The sequence below is a fragment of the Helicoverpa armigera genome, chromosome 13 (genome assembly GCF_030705265.1).
Source record: "Helicoverpa armigera isolate CAAS_96S chromosome 13, ASM3070526v1, whole genome shotgun sequence".
NCBI lineage: Eukaryota > Metazoa > Arthropoda > Insecta > Lepidoptera > Noctuidae > Helicoverpa > Helicoverpa armigera.
In genome coordinates, this window is record NC_087132.1 from 1,346,885 (window position 1) to 1,365,159 (window position 18,275).

An 18,275-nucleotide genomic window follows, 5' to 3' on the forward strand; every position below is an offset into this window, starting at 1 on the left:
TGTGTATCGATCGAGTCCTAATTGGAATCTGGCAGCAATTATCTTTGTGTCGTATTGTCGGCACCTTAAGATGCACCGTGCTGTTTAGGAAGCCAGACTTGTAAGTGGTATGATGTCTTTGTTAGAGAAGATTGGTTAGAAATTAGAATATGAATGAAATGTATTCTTTCATGGTACTGTGAATATCAGGCCTTAAGCGTAAACAATCTTAGATGGTATTAACTATCTAGGTACCTACTTATAATGAACACTGGCAAAGGGAAGAAAAAACTTGCATTGAGTGATTGCAAATGTGGTGTGATAAAGAAACATATAATAACAAAGAAAGACCGAAGTAGAGATCAAATAAAAAATACTGATAAAATACACATTCTTTGCTGCAATAGCTAACGAGTCGATTTTTTTCCCGGAGTCTGTTTCTTGCTATTTACAACCTAGGAGTCTTCAAGTCATGATTGAAAAGGTTACTGCCTAGAGCAAGCATGCTCTTTTGATCACTTACAAGCAGAAAAAGTACTCAGAGACATGTCAATCTTAAATAAAAAAAAATATGTACATTTACAAAGTAAACTTTTACTTATTATTTACGTACTTTTCAGCAGCAATAACGTGAACTCATCTCCCTTTGATCACGTATATTGCAGCACACGACAGCTTTCCTGGAACTTATAAACGACGCTACCTTGATATACGACAAGCGGAGCGTTTAGACATAGTTAGTGAGTGCATTCATATGAAACTCGACTTGTTATCTGTGTACCATACTATGGGTGCCGGTGAGAATTGAGCGAGTTTGTAAAGGTCTTAGGGGTTCTCAAATGTCTGTTTGAAAATCGATTTTTTCTTAGGAGGTGAATTTTCGAGGATTATGTATGTTTTGTATTGTGAAAGATGCTAAAGGTTAAAAAGTTAATGATCTCATTATTTTCATCTGTTTCCATCTTATCTTATGTCAAAAGACACACTGATTTCCTTGTTTAAACAATGCTAGTGTGCATTATTGTTTGAATTACTATATTTTCAACAGCATATCATATTCGAGTTTTGACTTGATACTGTCCCAGATTTCCAATCACAAACCATTAGTAAGATTCACCGTTTCATTACTGACTTCGACCCAGTGAGCGATGCATCTCAGTTACTGAGGAAAATTCCGATTCTTCAAGAAAATATCACTTTTTGCATCAGATGCTAACGATTGTAAAATATATAAACTTGTTAACTGTTCACTTTTGCTTGTTAGACGATGTTTTGTCAGCGGAGCGATAGAATTTATTCGACTGTGCATTTTGTTATTGAATGTTAGAGATTTTAATGAATGTTTTATTTGGCCTTGAACTTGCTTCTCTCTGTTTTTAAGGTAACTTTTAGATTAATTTATTGAATTTCCAGAGTATCCATTTTAAATGAATTTTAGTTTTTTTTAAGGCAATGCTTTTCATATTAAAAATAGAAATAGTATGCCATAGTTATTATATTACTTTTCCCAAACAACTTATGAAGTTAACACGAAAAAGAAAAAACAATTTCCGCGAACAAAACATCCCATTACAGAGCACCATCAATTTATTTATTTCGGCCATCGAATATGAAAGGCATAATTAAAAACGTCCGCTGTAAGGCAAGTCCAGTTACCGTCCGCGTTTAATTAACGTGCAGTTCGCATCATCATGAGTTGCCTATTGATTTTCTGTCACCTACATGATCAGTTTGCTGTAACCATGGAGAACAAAATAATTAGCGGAGATGCCATAACTGAAAGTCTCCTAAGAAAGTAGCGCGCCAAAGTGCGGGGGATGAAGAACGTTACTGTCTCCGCCCTTATATTCCTTCTTTGGACCCGCCCGTTTATTGTAACACCAAATATCGTTGACAAATGTTTCAAAGAAGCAAAACTCCTAGTTCATTCACTCGTAACTGATCGTTTCAGTCATGCCCATCATGCGTATTTGACCTAGATGAAGGCGTGGCCTACCTGCATTATGGCATCTCCACTCTCCCCTTACTCTGTGGCTGTAACCCAGGTTACACCGCAACGTGTAACCCTGTCGATATTAATTGTTTCGGTGCTTTGTGCACGTGTCATTGTAATCCTCTAATAATTGCAGTGGTAGGTATAATTATGTGTTTGTTCGTTTGTGTTTGTAGTTTGGTTGTTGATTATTGATGGCTGTTGAGATGGCGGTCTGTTTGGAGTTATGCTTACTTGTGGAAATTGTGTAAGGAGGATTTCGAGACAGTAATAATTTGTAACGTTTGTTATGCCTAAGTAGTAATCTTGTGTTCGTTGAACATACGCATCTTTATGTCGATCGACTTTTGGACGGCCGGGCGGCCATTTGATGGCAGATGTGATGAGCTACATTTTACTTTTCCTGGTTAAATTAAACCATCAAGAAACGGCAGAAATTGAAATAAATTTCTAACAGCAGCATCTATCTCAAAAGAAACCACCAAAATAAAAAAAAAATCAAAATTCAATAAAATACGTCTCTCATTTCCACGTTGTTTATTCCCATCTGAATGGGAATTCTTACACATGTCCCAGCTAGGTTTCCGCGCCGCTGGGCCGAGGCGCAAGACAGGCCGAGCCGAGGCCGACAGACGAGGCCGACGGCCGAATACCCACTATTCATATCGAGTGGAAAACATCGGCCTGACGTTATCCCACCTGCTTGGCCTTTTTCTTTGAGTATGTTTTTGTTTTTTTGAGGTAAGTTGTATTAAATGTTATTTTTTTAATGCCCACCTGACCGTAGGCGGACTTTGCTCAGATAAAATTCTTCTGAATTAAGTGACTAAATATACTTAAGCTTTGAATTGATAATGTATTACTTTCTAAGAAAAAAACTTAAGAAATTCATAGAAATTTATATATTATTTCATTACAAAAGCATGTTATACATTTTGGAATATGTATTTTGCACTGTCAACATTACCGCCCCAAAAACAAGGACTCAGAATCATTTACCTATGTACAACGAGAACAATAAATAGTTGTAAGCTTCTGTAACCTAAGAGACACTAACTAAAGCTTTAATCAATAATAAAAAACATAGGTGTTTCTTACACGGCCACAATATACAAAACCCTCAAAACTTGCCCACTAAAAACACTAAAATTCTAAAATTGCAATCACACCGTACCGTAACCACAGAATTCGTTTAATCTCGATTATCGTGGCGTAAAACTAAGCGGGTTGGCTTCGACCCGTCATTCGTTCTCCCATAATCCACATTAAGAGCCACAAGCCGAGGTAATGCCCCCTTTGTCCTGTTTCTTTCTTATCTCGCTGCAAAATTTGTCTAGGCGATGCTGTAAAATAGTCTAAAAGTGACGGTGTGTTGCACCGTGGTGTAATAGGTAAATTAACCGAATTAAAGCGGTAATTTTACATTGGTTTTCTGATATTAGTCATTCACAGATATTAAAACAAAGGAGTCAGACAAGCTATAAGGTTCCTAGAACATGGCAACCTGTGTCTTAGTATTATACAATGTTTTTTTTTATTTCAAAAAGACGAAGGATTAATAAAAAAATATAATATCCCATGAATGTGATCGATGAAGATATTTTTTATCATCTAGTTCCGGTATCAGAAGTAGGTATATAACTACTGCTACTATTTCTTGTTAAAAGAATTAAATAATTCTTAACAACCCAACACAACAAAGTTGCAAGTCACCTCAACACGCTACAATAAGCCACGAAACTTTTTATTACACTCAAAACCATTTACCTAAAACATTCTCATTACTGCAAAGTGCTCACCTTACACTACATTGTAAATGCGGTCATTTTAAATGGCGGATACCTACGGGCTGTCCCGCGATTTATTCGTGTCGGGCTGCAGCGGGCCTTTATTGCTGTGCTTGTTAAAACGTCTCACTGTTTTATTTGTAGTTATTTTTATTTTTAACTAATGAGGATCTCGATAGAGGTTTTGTGTCTGACTTTTTAAAGGAGGGATATCTGTTGTACATAAATGAAGCCATGGTACAAAAATGCGGTATAAGAATTTATGAAATACCTATTAGTTTTCCCTTTTTAAATTCGTGTTTTTTTTTACTTGCTAGTTATTACCAAACTTGTTTCAAAATACGAAATTCACTAATAGGCACTTCCTAATAATTTTCCTGTTTCGAAAAATGAATGCTATAAATTGTAACCGCGCCTTTCCCCGACTAGAAACAAATTCTTATTTCTCACGCTTCTAAGATTGATTATTATCAAAAAATATGCATTCCCATTGCACTTTAATTAGCAAGCCCAGTTAACTTCGTTCGCATTGCAGTAATGATTATGAAGATTGCATAATTAAAAAGTAGTCTATATAACTTGAGTTTACAAATTAGATTTCACATGAATGAAGATGGTTTTTAATACATTTTGTGGATGAAAAGAAAGTTTTGTAAAAAAAATTGATTCTGAAATGGTATGCTGTTATTTGTTGATAAAAGGTTTTAGAAAATATCGTAATAGGTAATAGATTCGAAATATATTTTTATATTTCTACGCCCTAGCTATATAAATCGATATACATTCACAACATAACGCTTAAAAACAAACACAAAATACTTGTCCATTGTTTATGCCGTCGACAACACGTCCAATTGAATGAAATGAAACGTTGAAATTCGAGTATCATAATTTGATTGCGTAGTGTTGGGGTCGATTCCTGTTTTATTTTTAGAAGCTAATTCCTATTGGAATTTTTGCCTGAATTTTAGTTCTGATGGGATAGCTCGCAATCAAAGTCGATGTAATATTTTTGGTATGAATACCCTGGCTCGCTTTATTCGCGTTTTTATTTTCGATTCCCGCTATGTATTTTGTTACATTTGAATCTTGGAATCAATTTATTTGCTAAAATTTGGGAATGTAATCATTGATTTTTGAGTAAAAGTATTGGATTTTTTATTCCTATCCAAAAAGCGAGGCATTAATGTATCGTAATTATAAAAAAATATATAGTAAATATATAACTTTGCAATAAATAAAACTATTCATGGCAAAAAACATCCTACCTCTATTTTTAACAAAAAAACTGATAGCACAGTGAAAAAGTCCCATTACAAAGCAAAATAACACCCAAATAAAAAAACATATTCACAAGCATTCCCATAACACAATCAGAACTTAGCACAGAGCTCCAAGCTCCAAGCTCCAAGGCTCCAAGGCTCCAAGTAAAAAGCTGTAAGATGGTACGATATAAGTCGCCTTTAGAAAAATCGCACCGATTAATATCAGAGGGGAGACTGCAGCTTCATATTTTTCATCATTATGTTCTCATTAAAGGAGCCAGCGTCAGGAAATCGGATCACGAAAAAAGGAAGATAATACTGTCTGGCTGTCTAGTTGTGTATTCAATCTGTTTTGTGTTGAATTGGACGTTATGTTTTTTTATGTGTTTGTTTGAATAATTTTTGATGTTATATTGAGTGAAGGAAGTGTTTATCTTAGTTTCAATACGAAGTTGTTTACATTACACAGGTAAATTAGAGACCTTAATATAATGTAGTTTGAATCACGTCTTGGGGAACTGTTCGCCATCCCCGAGCGAAATATAGTCTATGATTCTAATCACGTGGCTTTTTATTGATAAAATAATTTGTAAAGTAGGATAAGTAGATACATGGATTACCCCTTCTAATATTAAAAGCATGGCAAATTCTCACACGTACACTTGGATGCACTCGTAAACGAAGAAATACGGGTACCTAACCTTTCTGCATATGCTCAACATTGCACTCTACTCACCACAACTTTCAATAATTTGCTTTGAAATTACATCAAGAATTTGCATATCTAATCAGCAAGCATCTTAGTTTCTGAAAGTTTTTATTAAATCTTGAATATGTATGGTTTGCAGTCAATTCAGACTATACAGTGTACATAGAAACTTTTGTAGTCATTAATTAATGCAGAGTGTTCTTGCCATTTTATAAGTTAATAAGTTATTAAGTTATTTAACCTTAAAATAGTCTGATACTTATAATGATCATCTAATAAGGTCGCGGATAGGTACCATTACCGACCAGTCCTACAGGATTTTGGAAATCTATGCGCCTATATTGAGCAGTGGACTACCTAGGGATCAAAAGGACGATCTTATGATTCATAAACACAGTAATTAAATGCATAAAGATTAAAAGAATATAAACGACATAAAAAGCTCATTTCCCTTACAATAATGAAACAGTGAAAACTAGTGAAATAGTTTCGGAGCACAGTCTTCACGAAAATTACCCCCTTGATTGCTGCCAAGATAAATTATTCGTGTCTGAAGACGCTCTTCCCGTAGATGTATAAGAATACTGGATGAGTCACCATGGTCCGACATTTTGTACGACACACCTACAAATTCTTGTAGGGTTTTTCAAATTGTAGGTTACTCAGTAAGTTTATTTACTGTTCAACTTATACGCTAGTAAATGCATAATTCTAATGCTACAGACTACTTTTGGTTAGGGTGTATTCTTAAGAAAATAAGAAAAATTACAGTTAAATCAACCTATCTCAAAAACTATAAGAGATACTTTGATCAAACCAAAAATCGTTGAAAGAGTTAATTAGCATGCATCACCTCTATTTTTTTTAGAATTTTATACCCCGTAGTTATAAAAATAGAGGGGGGGGGACATACTTTTTACGACTTTGAGAGCTGATATCTCAAAAACCGTTCACTTTAAGAAAAATGTTTTTTAGAAAACTTTATATCATTTTAAAAGACCTTTCCATTGATACCCCACACGGGTATGTACATCGAAAAAAAAAATTTCATCCCTCAGTTACATGTATGGGGGGCCCCACCCCCAATTCTTTTTTTTACTATTTAGTGTCATATTTTTGTAGCGGTTCATACAACACATATTCCCATCAAATTTCATCACTGTAGTACTTATAGTTTCCGAGTAAATCGGCTGTGACAGACGGACAGACGGACAGACGGACAGACGGACAGACGGACATGACGAAACTATAAGGGTTCCGTTTTTGCCATTTTGGCTACGGAACCCTAAAAAAACCTACCAAATTATCACATGAATGCCGAACTATAAATCGAAAGGTATTATTTTTAACTTATTTAGATGTAGGCTTATTGTTGCTATATCGGGTGTGTCGTTCACAATCACATTAAATCTTATCACATTAAATCTTATCACATTAAATCTTATCACATATACTTTATGATATTCTATGGCGAATTGTAAAAAAAATATCCTAATCCATTCAGTGGTTTAGCCACAGGAGTCATTTCTCGTTTTTCTGATTTACAACATCATGTGTAAAGCGGAGATAAAGTTAGGAGTATCGAATGTTCTGATCAGTTGACAGCTGTCAGTTTTCAAGGGAGAGTTTCAGTTGTTTGTAATGACTGACTTTTATATGGTGTTCTAATTTTCGCACATTTTTATTCTATTTACTTTGTTTGAAAAATTCATTTTTTTATTTTTACGTATTTTTCTTTTTCCTTTGTGTTAATCGACATATAATAAGCAGTATATTAACGCATTTCATTTAATGTGATTATGAACGACACACCCGATATAAGGCTAACAATTTACAACACATGTAAAATTACCATTTACCAATTTCCTGAACAGTGACATGGTGTTAAAAAAAACTTTATTTATCCCAGGTAAGTGTCACATCCAGTAAGCCCACATCTCTGTCCCCCTGTTATAAATGTTGAGGGGCTAAAAAGGTGTCGCCTTGAATCCAGACCGCGTCTGCAGTGAACTGATAAATATACTCCTAAGACGTCGGCCCTTACCCAATTTATATTAATATACGTATTCTTATATCTTATACCAAGTGATGGAAGTTGTTACTCATAATCCACGGTGTTTTGTTTTCAAAATATAATTTCGAAATTGTTTTGAAGTTTGAAATGTGTGAAGATTGGGAGAATTAATGTAAATTAATGGATTATTTTGATGTTATTTGTTAATAAAGGGCTGTTTGAGTGAAAGGCGTGTTTTATTACAATTTTGTGATATGAAAATTATTTCCTACATTGAATTCAAACAATAAGGAAATCTTTAATTAATAAACTTTCTTTCATTCGTATTAAATTGTATTGAATTTTTAACACCAGAATTTTTTGTTTCGCATATGTAAGCACTATATCAAAAAAAACCCCCGACCCAAAAAAAGTACGCAATAATTATGACAAAAGGTTAAAAACGCTAAACCCTATAAAAAGCAAAAAATAACTTATAACACTACGTAAACTAAATTTTGTCGTGTCGGGGGACCGCTCTAATTCATTACTTTAGATACGTGTTTTTTTTTAAACGAATGTTGTAATTAGGTAAGTATCATTTGATTTATGTAAGTATTTATGAAGGTAAAAAGCGGTCCCCCGACACGTCAAAATTTAGTTTACGTAGTGTTATAAGTTATTTTTTGCTTTTTATAGGGTTTAGCGTTTTTAACCTTTTGTCATAATTATTGCGTACTTTTTTTGGGTCGGGGGTTTTTTAAATTTATAATTTAATTTTATTTCATGCTTTTTAAAGGAGCTCCTTAATTTTTCCTTCTTTCATTTAATTTATTTTATCTTAAGATGGGGTCGCTATATGCGATCTCGGCCAAAGGAAGCTGTTTAACAATCCTCATGACAAACTGGCTCTGGGAGAATTGCACAGATTGAGAAACAATAAAGATTAACCTTTGGACATTCTAGATTTTCAGCAAAAATATAAATCGGTTTATCCGTTTCATTCCGGCATTCCAGGGTTTCATTCGCCACATCCCATTTCCAGCATCAGGTTCTCGTCAATCAGAAACATGAAGAGAACTCGTCAAGACAAATTCAACGAGCCCAAACTCGATGGGTTTACTAAAAGGCAGTTCAGGGTTACGTCTCCTACCTTCGTGCCCTAACAGCAGACCAGCTCAGTGGTTCCAAAAGACATTAGTGTTTCAAATTTCAGATCCCACATATACTTGCAAGTAAACTGAGCGTGTAACATTCCTATCACATCTAGCAAACGAGCTGATGACCTTGAAGACCTGAACCGATTTCCACCAAACATAGCTAAGAACACTCCCGACTGACATACCTTTTAAATAAAAAAAACCGCATTACAATCGGATCATCCGTTTGGGAGCTACGATGCCACATACACACACACACACACACACACACATACACACACACACACACAGACACGTCAAACTTATAACACCCCGTCGTTTTTGCGTCGGGGGTTAAAAACAGCACTATTCTCTGTCGCAGACATATAAAAAATGTATCAAAGCCAATATTAATATAAAACCATCTCCAACATACGGAGACTCTCATAATGTTGTAAAACTCAAAGCATTTTCTACAGCATAAGGTAAAAGCAGCAGTTTTCGTCATATCACTACAAGTGGGGTGAGAGCGCCAATAGTGAGCACCACGCTTTGACGTCACGTATCTCATATGGCCTTACCCGATATTGTGAAACGAGCGGTTACTTCCTCGAGTATTTATTTTTCAGCCAGTTTATTAAAGTTAAGGGTTATAGTTTTCATATGAAGTACTGAAACATTTCAGAACTTAAAAGGATGAGGAAGAAGTATTGTTTAATTTTTTTCTGTTTAGTTTCCAAAGCATAATCGCCAAGTCCTTTCAGTTTTATTTATTTTACTTAAAACAACATCATATTACACTAAAACTTTCCCGTTATAATCACACCGATGCCATCGACTGCCGCGACAGCATCTTAACACACACGCCCTTTCACCTTTCACCCGAACATCAAGGTTCCATCAAATTCAAATCAAGCCATACCATATGATCCGACATCACTTACATGCATACGATGCGAACGGTTTATCCCAAACAGAAGCAGTGCATGCAAATTGCATGCATACATAGTACCCCTGGATTCGGGTTTGCAAATTGTAAATTGCTTTGCCCGGCTGATCTAAATATTGACTGTGACCTCCCAAAGGGTATAACTTCATCGATGTGTAATTATTGGTAAAATATTTCAGAGCTCGTGTTTGGTAAACAAGGATTTTGGTTTGTAGGTATATTTTGATATTAGATGATTTTGTATTCACGTTGATAGTGTGGCTCTCGTCAAAAGGAAAACAAAGTTAAAAGTCGTCAAGAGATGTTATACTATGGTTTGTAAAAAAAATAGAGAGCATCATCGGATTTAAGTATGTATAATGATATAACAAGTATTACTATCAATCACGAATAATTTATTAAAAGAAAAACGAAAAAAATGTCATTACATAATATAAACTTCAACAAAAACTAACTACTGCTAAATCTGCAATAAATAATTATGCAAAACATAACAATCCAATAGAATTCACTGAATATTATAATAAGCGAGTATATTTTTAACACTTAATTTTATTAAACATTCATTCTAAGCTACAAACACGTACACGATTGAAAAATGGTTATATGCTGTTGTCGAAATAATGTTCAACATTAATTGAAATGGGGGTGGCATATTAACATTTGGTCGCGGTAAACCGCTTCTTAATCTTTAAACCAAACATAAACAAATAAACACCAACCTCCTTGCCAAAATGAAATAAGTTCTCCAGTCAATAAACTGCAAACTGTATAACCTAATCATAATTATTATCACACACAATTTAAATTAATATTTCGTAAACATTAAAAAACAACTATATCAAAACTTTATAATAATTAGTAATAAGTACTTAATTATCATTTAGAGTCTACATAAAAATCAGTGCGTCACAAAAATGGAGTTTTAAAACTCGTAGTGGCATAATAAACAATCAGATTCGAGAAAAAGTCCAACGATATTTTTCGTCTTTCAGATATTAAAAAAATATTGTTGTACTTTTTTGAAAAAGGCTAATAAGTGCAAGCTAGTTTTAATAAATCAATTGAGGACACTTGATTCGTATGTCGGTATCATGTACTTGATGTTGATGAATGCATCAGGCCCTCCGTATCGTTCTAGCAACTGAAGTGTGCTCTCTATGAGATCTGCCACATTTTCTCCCCGGGTTGTAGTGTGGTCTATAGCGGAACCGATGTTACCTGAGAACAACAGTGAATATAACTGTTAGGTACATTCTACTTATGTGGCAGTCCATGAAGGCTGAATTCATTAGCATTGAAGAACCATTTTGAAGAATAATAAAAACAATGATAATAATGTTGGTTCCAATGCTGCCTGGCAGAGATGATAGATTGTAATAGTGACAGCTTTTAGGGATATGGCTCTGTACTTGTACCTATGGTCCCACCTTTAGTTTCCATTCAATTACCTACGGAGACATCAAACACAAAGAGAAACCATCTCGTACATCCGAATTGCAACCTGCATTCACCATCTTAATAAACTGCCAATCTCTCTGTAGGTACCGAATGAGTTTCCATTGACCTCCCTTGCACTGGTCCATTCTATGTAGAATGACCTGTGACGGTCTTTATGTTCCAGAAGGATCTATAGGCCTTGCGTACAACGTTTTGATTGAGTTGTGACGTCAACAAGTAAAACGGCTTAAGCCAAATTGGTTACATAGGTTGTTTACGTTTCTCATCAAACGGAATAACAAATACAGGTAAGTTTTATGCAACTAGAGTTCTCTTTGGGGGGTGAAGATTCTGACATTTGTGCTTTTAATTCGACGGCAAACTTGTTTATCAAATTAATTGTTTGTCGATGAGTATATCATGAATCTCAAACAAGTAATTGCTAACTGATCAATTCATACAAAAATCACTATTTTAAAACAGTTTTGAAAAGAGGTTTCACTATATTAATTTAACCAGCGCAACTCACTGACAGTTCACTAGTTATAATTAAAATATCGGAAAAAAGTTCCGACATGCGAAACTTACCGCAAAATGTTTTCTGTATTTTTGGACGCTTTTCAGTTTGCTATTGACGCGTGAATTTAATTTATTATACTAAAAACATTTGCAGTTTATTGAAATCTGAATCTGGAATAATCTGCGTATCAAAATGGGTTTTCACGTTGTCAAATATATTTTTTGAATATAATTGGATTTGCTCTGTGTATTCTAGATATTAAAGTAATATTAATAATATGTATTTGAGTACTTTTATTTTTATTTCCATAGGATATTACATAACTTGATTTTCATTTTATAAAACGCAGTTACAAACATAATTATGTGAAACCTATGGGAAAAGGACGCTACACTCTGCAAATTTAAATTTAATTCACTAATATAATTTCCTGCATCAAATAATTTTGTGGCTGACCCTTCTAATTTGATTGGATGCATATTACGTGCAAGTTTATATCAAGGTCAATATTCAAATAGGTTGCAATACAAACCTATTCGAGTAAATATTGGTATAGCAATATCAATTCGGTTTGATGTGCAATTTCTAATAGCCTCTGGTTGGTATTCTATAATGAATATTTCCTGTCCTTTGCGCGAATATTTGATACCATAATGTTCAATGGTTTTATTTAAACTGACGTAAAATCTGCAAAACTCTCTTTCATATTTATAAAAGAGGTTTAGTTAACATGAAACATTTTCCGAGCTTTGTTGTGATCGGTTTCCAGTCTGACTAGATGTAGCTGAGTACCGGTGTTTTACATGTCGTGACAGCTTATCTGATCTTCTCAATCAACCAAACGAAACTACCCATTCAACACGAAACTCTACCCTGCCTTATGCAAGACAAAAAAAAACTTATTTTCCGCCAAATATTCTCTAAACACAAAAACATTGCTTTAATGTTTTTAACCACATTATTTTGTATCTCACACCTCATTTTTTCCCTCAAGCATCCAATTTCAAAACCTAATTACGTCACTACGCCCGATTTGCGTCAATGACGTCATCAATCATTTTCACCTCATAATTGACACGTGGAGAGCCGAGAAGATATTGTTTTCAGCCTAATAGACTTGTCGGGGCATCCGGGGTAGATTAATTACATGTGGCTGTGAAATTCGGGGCGTTTCGGGCGTTTTCAGCGTTCGGGGTGTTTCGGGCATTCGGCGTTTGTGGCGTTGCCCTCTCACCCGGTGACAACGCGGCATTGTTACCGTGCCACGTCTCCTGGTTTTGTTTGTATTTGTCATTTTGATGGTGAGGTGTCTTGTTATTTAAAAGGCTGTTTGTTATGGTTTGATAATATTTGAATAAGCCTCCAGTTATGCTGACTTATGAAAAATTCACATGTGCTACTGCGTTTGATACTTCAAGAACGTAAATAGAAAGTCCGACAACCGTTCTGCAAGGGATATCGCGTTACCAAGTAACCGGGTTGACGAAGTGAGATAGGCAGTCTCTCCATGTAAAATACTGGTACTAAACAGTACCAATTAGACCGAAAGCTGACTCCAATATAGTTTGGAAAAAGGCTTATAAAAGAATTTATAATATTAATGAAAAAAAAACTACATTGTGACAAAACAGTCGCAAGTATGCAAAACTAGTCCCATTATTAACCGCCACGACATAGTTGCGACGCGTCGTTTTTGCGTCCTACCTGAAGCTAATGTTTTGCAAATTGTTCGTCATTAACATTGTCCCACGGGTTTTAGCAAATATATGAGCTTTATTTAAGTCTCAAATTGTGGTTTGTCTGAGTTCTTGTCATGGCGTTGTGTTACGGATTTTTAATTAGGTATTTTTATGCAGGTTAGGTTTTATTCGTTTAGGTTTGCATCCCAGCCACTAGGAAGTGGTGAAAGGTTTTCGGGGGTCTTATTGTCAGCTTTACTTACGGTTTTTATCCTTGAACAGGTTAAGCGTGGGTAGAATCTGTCGGTAGTATGGCACCAGGGCTTCTCCGACTCTCTCGCAGCCGGTGACCAGCATCTGGATACATTTGAGCGCGTGGCACAACACTGTAGGACGCTTCGTTGCTAGAGCGTCTGTGAATTTCAGAATAACATGAGTATAAACAATTTATAAGACACTTTATTTATATTGGGTCCATTCTGAATACCAATAATATATTTAAAGTAAATAATTTCTGAATCGGTAAAAATAAACACCGAAGGATAAGAGGCATGATTCGAAGAAGTGAGTCGTATATGAAAAAACAGGCAACTCCGTAAACACTCTTTTTTACTCTTCATGAGTATGAAGAGTTAAAAAGAGTAATGTCCTAGAGAGAGTTCTCTAGGACATTTTTATTCTTACATCGTACATAAGTAGTGACCTTCAATTACTCCGCAAACAAGCCAAAAGTCTCTCATCATTTATTAATTTATTAAACATCTTTTCACATCAATTGAAGCCTCCAAGATTCTTCCTTCACTGCACTGAACTTACATTATAATCTTATTACATAATCAAGATGCAAAACCCTTTTGAACATCTAATATCCTGACATCAAAAAGATTGCTCAAAGAAAACTAAAGCCATTAAAGTGAACTTGATCAAGCTTAAAAGATATTAGGTTTTAATGTAGACTAGAACATTTTCTAGTATGAAAAATGTAATGTCGTGTGCTAGGAGTTTCGTATAGAGGTACTGAAGTATAGAGGTACTGAAAATTACTCTCAGACGGTTTTCCATGTTGAAAATGCTTGTAAGTTATTATCTGGGTTCTAGGCGAGAAAGGATAGTTCTTAGTGTTGGTATATGAGCTTTATGATTATGTAAATAGAGTTTATTTTTGCCATGTTTTTTTTTTGCAATATTCCCATGTACAAAGTTGTGTTAGAAATTTTATCTTCCTTTTTAATTGGCATTATTTTAGCAAGTGGTGAATCAGAAACTTCGTCTTTAATTTACAAGATGTTGACAGTTAAAACATCATCATCAGTCCCGCCCTGATCCTTAATTTTACTTGGGGTCGGCGAACCATATATTTAAGTCCTGTACTCTTCTATCTACCTTCTTTTAATAAGTAACATTCGTAAACCATTTAAACACAGGACTAATCATCACTTTATCCAGTATTACTTCAAATATTATAAGACAACTTACTTTTAATCGGTATGATGAGTTGAGGTACCACCGGCAGGACCTTGTAAGACCCCTTGGTGATCAGGTCATGGATTCCTCTCTCCACAATGAAGTTGTATGGGTAAGACCCTTCAGCCAGCCCGTCGAAGAACATGGGTAAATAGTGATGGAAGTCCAGTTTTTCTATCGGTACCTAAAGAAGAAAACGGATGTTTTAGAATCGTAATAATTTATTACTAATTTTAGTAGTAGGTTAGTTTGGTAAATTTACAAGGAATAGGGTAGTGTCCAGGGTCGAAATAATGAAATAATATTTAGTCTGCTTTTTAGATAATCAAAAAATATTGGATACGTATTTTTTCTTTTTTTAATTGAACATAAAATGACAAAGATAATACACTTCAAAAATTAGGAGTGGGGGCCTTTTACGTCACAGACTCCTGAAAATTGTAGCAACTTGTGACGTCACACTCAACTTTAACACGCTATATCTTAACAAGTTCTGATCCAATTTAAAAAAGAAAAAATACGTATCGCTTAATTTTGGACAATCTACAAGACGGACTAATTATTATTTTTTAGGAAACTAGCCTATTCGACCCATCGGTATAATCATTATTTTGCCTAAAAGCTTCAAGTATCTAAGGGAAACAGAACTGCAATTTGAATATTTGACTTTATGATATGCATTAAAATATTTTTCATTGTTCACAAAGCAACGTAATTTAACTAACTTCTAGTACTCAATATTACCTGGCACTTAATTTTATTACTTCCACAGGGTTACCTACATATAACTGGATATTCGAGGCCATTCTGTACCAAGCTGAATATATTACCTATCATCCAATAAATCTAAGATTTACTTCATTTTCCCATTCGCTCATATAAATAGAGCGTAAAATTGATTAAATTCCATATTCCCTAGACTAGAAAATATTCCGTTTTCAGGGATAGGAGTATATTTTCGAGAATCAGAAATTAAAGGCTCAAGGAGATTTCTTATTAAATGCTGGATAAAAATGAAATTCAATGACTAGTTCTGAAATATCGTGATTGAAGTTTACAGATGAAAGTTTAGTTCTGTGAAATTAAGTTGAATTTAAGTACCTAAACAGTTCCAAACTAATTTATTTTGTATTTTTTGTCTATAGTAGTTTATTAACAGTATAATTGAGTTCAATATAATCTACAAAAAAAAACTTTGCTAACTTTGTATATTAAAATTCAGTACCTAAGTATGAGAAGCTTGTTTTTCTGTGTCAACCTATAAAAATAGATTATGACGTGACTTGCGGAGGCGACCACCTACGCGCAATTATCATGAGTACCGGAACACTCAGATATCATACCTTTGATTGGCATTGCTAAGGTAGTGACCTGGATATACTTCTTGATAAAACGTCATACGTCAAATATAAGTAGGACCTAGCTTTTAGATCGTCAATTCGTAGGCCGTAGTGCGGGCCTACGTCACTTTTAGCGGTAGTAAAGGGTATTTTTATCGTGTCACATACAAGTTTGACAAACTATGACTACCGAACTTTGAGGTATATTGACTACCAGATGCTAGCAAACTACATAAATAACAATATGTCTTTTAGTGTTCCATAGCAGACAGATCTCTTCTCCAAAGCTGGGAAACTATCACAAATACTTTTATTCATACACTCAAAATGTTAATATAACTTGTAAATGATAGTACAACTTAATCACCTTCCAAGCCAGTCGTTTGCCGAAGTTAGTGAACTCGATACAGACAGGAAACTCTCCTCGCTGGTAACACTTCCTGAACATGGTGGGCCGAGGGGGTAGGGGATCGAATACTCCACATTTTGGTGGTGGAAGCACTTTTGTGTTCTTTTGCATAGCTGTGGAGGTGAAAGTGATAATCGGTTATTAGGCTGAACACCCTCATCCGACTTATAGTAGGATAGATAGTTCGACCGATGTAGAAAGACATAAAGGAATATAGCAAGGCTAACTAACTTTTAACAATTTACCAAAATAAATGGTTAATTTTTGAATTACAATATAAACAATAAACACAACATCGTAAGAAATCTATCACTGTCATTAACCTATTGACCTAAATAGATTCATAGTGAACATATATGTATACAATTCTATTTGCCTTTTTATTAAATTCCTAACTGAAAGGATGGCTCAGCAACAGATTATTGAAGGTGATTGATTGGCAAGTTGTTGCTTCAATGTTTTTCTTTATATTTTTGAACACACAGTTGTAAGGTTTGGCTATTTGTTTCATATTCTTCTAATCGATCAGTCTTAAGGAATTTCCTCAAGGGAAGTGATAAGATGATGATTGTTAAAATAATAAAGTTGAGTAGGTACCTTGTATGGTGAAGGCGGGGACCACCCTCGGTTTCTTTGTCTTGTGGCCATAAGGATAGTTGGGACTTGGCTTCTTCAGAGAATGTCGGAAATCCTTCCCGCACTGTTCGGGAGCGCACGGCGGTAATAGCACCATTTTTACTCACTTTCTCATAAAAAATATATCAAAAAAACATGCTACGTTCACCCGTGAGTAAATAATCTTATAATATCGATCTAAAATGTTGACACAAGTAATAAAATAACTAAGTAAATTTGTTCTAGACGGGGGCTCGAATCTGATTGTTTATTTTGCAACATGATCGTTGCTAGGTAACCGGTGGCTATCGATTGGTCGACGGTGGCGCCGCCAGCGGGGATTGTGAGAGTTGTGTGTGTACATAGGGAGCTTTATTGCGTACGTGCCCGGCGACCCTGTTTAATTTGTTGACATAAATAGTGAGGGCACTCGGGCTATATGATGGTGTTTTAAAAATAAGGTGGAGATATTAATCGATGTTATTGCCGGTTCGTCAATATTGGCACAAGTTTGAGGGTGTGTGACCGGGATTTTTATGATGTACATTTATCAAATTGTTTCTAATTTTATTTTATATTTTTTCTCGTACATTGCCGTAATTTTACTAAGTTTAAAAACATGGACAAAAATTCACCGTAACAAGATATTCGTCAAACTATCAACAAATTGTCAGACCAATAATCGCTTTTCAGTTAAATATGTAAATAAATATTGGAATTGAACACGAATTGACAAGCGTATGTGCTGACAACGTTAGGCCCAGTCCACGCCACAGAATTATATTAGCGACGGAGAATTTTATTACATTTTAATATGAGGTATTTCCACAATATCTGTATTGGAGGAAAATTCTTTTGAATTTTGATCAGTGCTCTCTTTTATGTGGGCTACGAGAAAAATGCTTTTTGATTTTATATTTACGTATTGTGAAACTTAAAGGGATTCTCAACAAATCGAGCGATTGAATAAATCAATTCTTGAAAATTTTGGAAG

General features: G+C 34.8%; 2 protein-coding genes across 7 annotated transcripts in view; one reads left to right on the top strand and one right to left on the bottom strand.

Moving 5' to 3' along the window:
• Positions 1-18,275, top strand: part of Bru3 (bruno 3) — a 559,287-nt gene that overhangs the window by 193,318 nt on the left and 347,694 nt on the right. The window lies entirely within an intron of this gene.
• On the bottom strand, positions 10,191-17,782 carry LOC110384397 (parkin coregulated gene protein homolog). Its single transcript, XM_021345675.3, has 5 exons — positions 17,264-17,782; positions 16,625-16,779; positions 14,930-15,101; positions 13,717-13,866; positions 10,191-11,035 (listed from the first exon to the last, which is right to left on the bottom strand). Exons 1-5 carry the CDS (start codon positions 17,397-17,399, stop codon positions 10,875-10,877), a joined length of 774 nt encoding a protein of 257 aa, XP_021201350.1. The 5' UTR covers positions 17,400-17,782; the 3' UTR covers positions 10,191-10,874.